The sequence below is a fragment of the Squalius cephalus genome (genome assembly GCF_949319135.1).
Source record: "Squalius cephalus genome assembly, chromosome: 3".
NCBI lineage: Eukaryota > Metazoa > Chordata > Actinopteri > Cypriniformes > Leuciscidae > Squalius > Squalius cephalus.
In genome coordinates, this window is record NC_137124.1 from 10,375,826 (window position 1) to 10,381,313 (window position 5,488).

General features: G+C 36.9%; 1 protein-coding gene across 1 annotated transcript; it reads right to left on the bottom strand.

The window, feature by feature from the left end:
* Positions 1 to 2,174: 2,174 nt before the first annotated feature.
* LOC307156410 (uncharacterized protein) lies at positions 2,175 to 2,834 on the bottom strand (the record flags this gene model as incomplete). Its single annotated transcript, XM_079867741.1, has 1 exon — positions 2,175 to 2,834. Exon 1 carries the CDS (start codon positions 2,769 to 2,771, stop codon positions 2,175 to 2,177), a length of 597 nt encoding a protein of 198 aa, XP_079723867.1. The 5' UTR covers positions 2,772 to 2,834.
* Between the last annotated feature and the right edge of the window lie 2,654 nt (positions 2,835 to 5,488).

Consider the following 5,488-nt stretch of genomic DNA (forward strand, 5'->3'; position numbering starts at 1 on the left):
ACCGCTCAATTTATATGAATTAGTTTTACGATCTCTTTACAAACTTTTCGGGGAGTCAAAGTGGTAGTTGCGTAGCTGTCAATGGAGGGACAGTTATGAAAGAGTCATTGAATCGTTCACTTAACCTATACGTTAAAAAACGATTTGTTTATGACTAAAAAAAAATTCTATTGTAAACATCAGTGCTGCTCTGAACCTGGCTCATATTCAAAACCGACTCAGTAAATGGGGCGTGTTCATTCAGTAGGTCGAACCTATTAAACGTTTATGCTGGAATGCTATTGGTTCTCACTATAGTCAGGCTTTGAAGACAGGAAAACAGTCACACGGGCCCACTCGCTTCACATAAGGAGTAATGCCACCGTAGCAATTTTGTTGAATAGCATGAATTAAAATAATAACAATTCTTTCAAAAACAACAACAACAACAAAAAAAAAATGTAAAAAATTTAATTATACTTTTTCATTTATTTTTACCATTGAAATAATACTGAAAAACTATTTACTAGACTATAATACATTGTAAATATGAGTTTTACTGTAGATAGGCCTATTTCACTTTCTAACAAATTATTCTCAAATCATTGTCAATAAACTTCAGTTTTTCATTTTTACAACATGCCACATGTAGCATGTGCTAGCAAAACTGCTATCAGGGTTATGTTCTTTTCCTAGACAAATTTAGTTGCAATGTTAAATGTTTGTAAACAAAATTTTAGGGTTTGTGTATATACAGAAATTGACTAAAAAGGATAACAGTATTCATCTCTAATTTTATGTGCAAATATTTTCAGTCATTTCCAGCACACTTTGCCATGCAATCAAAACTGTTCACAGATGTATCCCTGTGTATCATCCACAAGAGGGACTCATTATCATTTCTGAAAAAGCCCATTCTGGACGGTCTCCATGATGTTGCATTGCATTCAACCACTTACAGATCAAAAAATCTTACATTAAAATGCCAATCATTGTTGTTGTTGTTTTTTCAAATTAAAAACCAAAGAGGTTTTCTTTTCTATATTCTACATGTTTGCTTAAAAAGCAACATACATAAAATTAGAGAAAAGAGAGAATATCATTCTTTATTTGCAAAATATGTAGATGAATATTCACATAACAGTCAAGGACAGAGATAATTGTAAGCCTACACACACATTGTAATATGAACAAAATTAATTCATATAGAGAGGGCTCATAAAGTATTTGAACACTTGAATGTATAAAATAAATTGAATTAAACAAAACATTAAACCAAATAAAATCTTCATGACACGAGAGTAGAGCTATTGTCAAAACTAACCTCACAATTTTCCCATTTCTTTTTAAGGTACACTATGTAACTTTTTTTTTGTTTAAATTTACATCATGAGTCAATACACCATCAATTCTTCTTCCAAAACGTGTTTTTGTCTCACCCTGATTTACTATTGTAAGCTTATTTTAGACCTGTCGGATGGTTTTGGTGGGGAATACATGCGTCACTCGCCCGTGTGCATCTCGTCATATCTGTAAATAGAGAGAAGTTTCTCCGGCTACTTTGACGCGTGTCTGGCGTGGGAGTGACAGAGGTTAGTTGACAGTTACGAGTGAGAAAGTTTGACATGGAGAAGCTAAATCTCCAAACTCCAGGGAATAAACCTGTTTAAACAAACGCCGAACAGAGGAGAGTCTGCTGGCAAAAAGAGAATGAGACAGAGCTCGTAATAAAACAAGAATCAACATTAGCTTGGCTTTTCCGAGATGGCGAGAACTGAGGGATTTGAAATGTTGGAAAAGCGACACGGCAATGGCGTTTTTATCACTCAACAGGCGAGTAAGATATTTATTTGAACAGATGAATTGCCATATGTAGCTTTATGTTCCTCTCACGTTTGTCAACCAGGTGTTCACAATACTATATTGTTGTATCTTTAAAAAAAAAACTAAATGTTTTGCTTACTGCTTATGCTATCTAAAAATGCCAATTGGCTTATATTTAGTTTTTTAATCCAATGACATTCAAACATTTTAAATGTTCAAATATTTTAGGGCAAATGTAGATTTAATTGCCCAACCTGTCAGTCATCAAAATTATCTATTTATAATCATCTAAAAGTTCTCATTTGGAAGATGCAGGGACAGAATAAATAAATGAATGCATTTGGAGGATATACACCCATGTCCTTAACTTCTTAATTGTGAAAAAATCTTGGCCCAAACACAACCCCCAAAACACAAGTCAGCACGAACGTAATCCAGAAGATGATAGCCAGAACCTGAACAAACATCAGGCTCTTCTTGTGTCTCCTCAAACCCTCCCTCTCTCGATACAGGTTTCCCCGTTCTGTGCTGTCTCCCATCTGCTCCACTCTCAGACTAACAGTGGGCAGGATTATGAAGCGGGTATCCCTCTCCCCCAGGGACAGAACCAGGCGCTGGGTCACCGTGGCCAGCCGGGCCGACACCGACGCCGGCAGGCGGAAGGCAACGGGAGGGAGCTGGGCGAGAATCCGTGAGTTGCAGGGGAGAGAGTAAGCGTCGCCACCCTGAAGCGGGGTGGAGTGGCGGCACAGGGGGCAGGAGATTGAGGGGGCGCTGTTGGGGTCAGGCGGGTGCAAAGGAGTGAGCTGGATTTTGCGGAGACACTCCGTGCAGAAGACGTGAAGGCACTCCAGCATGCGCGGGAGTTTGGAGTTCTGGTCGTACTCCTGATAGCAGACTGGACACTCCACCTCTGGAGACTCTGAAGGCAGCTCAGTTTGTGCAGGGGTTGGTCGAGTCTCTGACATGATGGAGGAAGCCGGGATGATGCCACAGAGCTTTGAATCTTCAGGAGGGACTTCCAGGGTCTGAATTAACCTAGAAAAAAAGTATTTGAATTTTTAAATACATGTTCAGTGAGAAAGAATGTTCGTTTTTGGTGCTATATTTTGAATGTCCTCATGGTGTGGCCACATGGCAACATACTCTTTGTGTTCATTTCCTTTACACTGTCTCTTTAAGAAAACATTCTCGTGTTTTTTGTTGGAATGAGAAGACCTTAGTTTAGCCAATGATGTGCTTTGGTTAAGTCAGATGACATGCAGTTTTTTTTTCTGTGGCGCGATTTCTGACAGACTGCCGTCTCTTGACGGTAGTTGCTGAAAGCAAACTAAAACATCAGTAACAAACAAGGACAAGCCCATATCACATACACAAAAAAAATCGGAAACATCACCTCAGGTAAGTTATGATGACATTTTCACCACTCAAAAAAGTTTTTATGAAATTAGTTTTTGGTAAATCGATCAAATGTCTGTGTTGCCAAGCAGCAACACTGTGCAATAGTGGAATTATTGCAATAGTTTAGCTAGCTAGAAAGGTCAGCTGCAATCTGTTAAGCTGTAACAACAACAGCATTAATGCTGGTGATATAATGTTGATTAGTCATATGTTATGGACTGCCAAGGCATTGCACTTCAAGTTAAGCCATTGAAAAGAAAAAGAGTCAAAATTTTTTAACATTTTCATATAAACATACAATTTTAAGGTCTCCCTGTCAATAATTGTATCCCTTAAAACTCATCTGTGATCACCAAAATGACACATCTAAAAGTTTTTTCCTTAAAAATTAGCCCCCGCCTCCACTCACTCACACCAGCTCAGAGATCCACTTGTTGATGATCTCATGTTGATCTGGTTGGTTACAAGGTAGTTTGTGACGTCAGAAACACCAGCAATTTCAAGTTGCGTTTACGAGATCACCGCATTCAAGTGCTTTGTTGTCGGAAAGAACAGGAATTATGGATAACACAGGGTTTATTCATGCCTATTTATTGGGAAAATCTTATTACAGCCAAAATGATATTTAGCTTTTCATTGAAAACCGTATAAACATTCACAGCGCAATCTAGTCAGCTGCTGACGTTTGTGGAATTTCGGTCAACTGCAAGCTATTTTCGCTGTGTATAAAACACACAATATGCTTCAAATGATTATTCATTTATGTAAATATGCACTAACTACAAGACAAGACGATTTAGCTGTTGTGAAAAAACAAAAAACTAATAAAGAATAGTAATCACAGCAGCAATCATTCTCCCCTCCGCCATGTTTAAAGTTTATGACTCGCCCAACTCGGGAACTTGGGTGTCAAAATTTGGCCGTTCATGTCCAATTTTTAACTAGGCAGTTCATATTTATGATAACTCTGACAGCATGGGAAGGCAGCATAAGAAGCAGTGATGCCACAGATGGGCAAAGCATTTGCATTATTTTGAGGGGGAAAATTTGCATTATTCTTCTCATCAGAAGTAATTTTTCCCACAAGATGACATAAAACCTAATTATGTAGAAGGTGCAAATACACACAAACACAAAACACTACCACTAAAATAATGCAATAAACATTTATTTAACATGTACATAACTCATACAACTGATAAAAACTAAGAAGAAACATTATTTAAATGAGAATCTATCCAATATGAAAATGTCACACATACAGGGAATTCTGGGAATGCAAATTTACAAGATGACATTTTCTTTTTCACTTCCAAAAACTATATTTTTTAACTGTATTTTACTGTAAAATTACACAAAATGTCACGTTTGATCTACTTATAGTAAGCGAACTTACTGGTAAACAAACAGGTTTTTACTGTAGCATTTTTGCCATATGAAAAATTAATTGACCGTTCAATGAAAAATGCAAGTTTTAATTGCTATAGCTGGTATATTCATAACCATTTTACATATATACATGCATATAAAGATGAAATACTCCACTTTTTTACCAGATTAAACCTGCTTAATCTAGTTTATAAATAAGTGGAACTGACCCAGTTTCACAAGTCACTTCTCACACATGAAATCACTTTTGTGCTGAAATGTTGAGAAACTGTCTTAGCATAACAAAACATCACCAAAGTGCAACATAGACCTTGTGATTATGATTATTAAATGTGTACTAACGTGGTAAATATGAAAGTGTCATCTCTGGTATTGGAGTTACAACACATATTCATGAGGATTTCATCAGGTTTAGCTTTCTCGTGCACATTGAATGGGAAACAGTTTCATAAGTCTCAAAAAAGTGTACACATTTATGATACGAAAAGTGACAATTACGGAATTGTTTAGCGCCATTTACTTCTAATATACCCAGCTGTCTGTTGTCTTATTAGTGTTGCAGTTTCAATCCAACTCTCAATGGGGAAATATAGGCAAAGCAACCATCACTCACAGGAGAAGCTGCCTAGCAATGCAAGTCTCTATAGAATTATAGCAGCAATATCTTAGAAGTGCAGACGTGGACTTTAACATGGATTTAAATGTAAGTGTTGCAGATCTAAATATGCACAAGTGTTTATTTGTTCACATTTGTAGTGGCAATCTACAATTGTATCTGAAATACCACACAACATCAAACAAAAACACTTGACATCTGGTGGTCGTGACTTGCTTACACAATGATATTGTTTTCAGAAAGAATGAATGTAGTTACACTGAAATTCTACACTTAGGA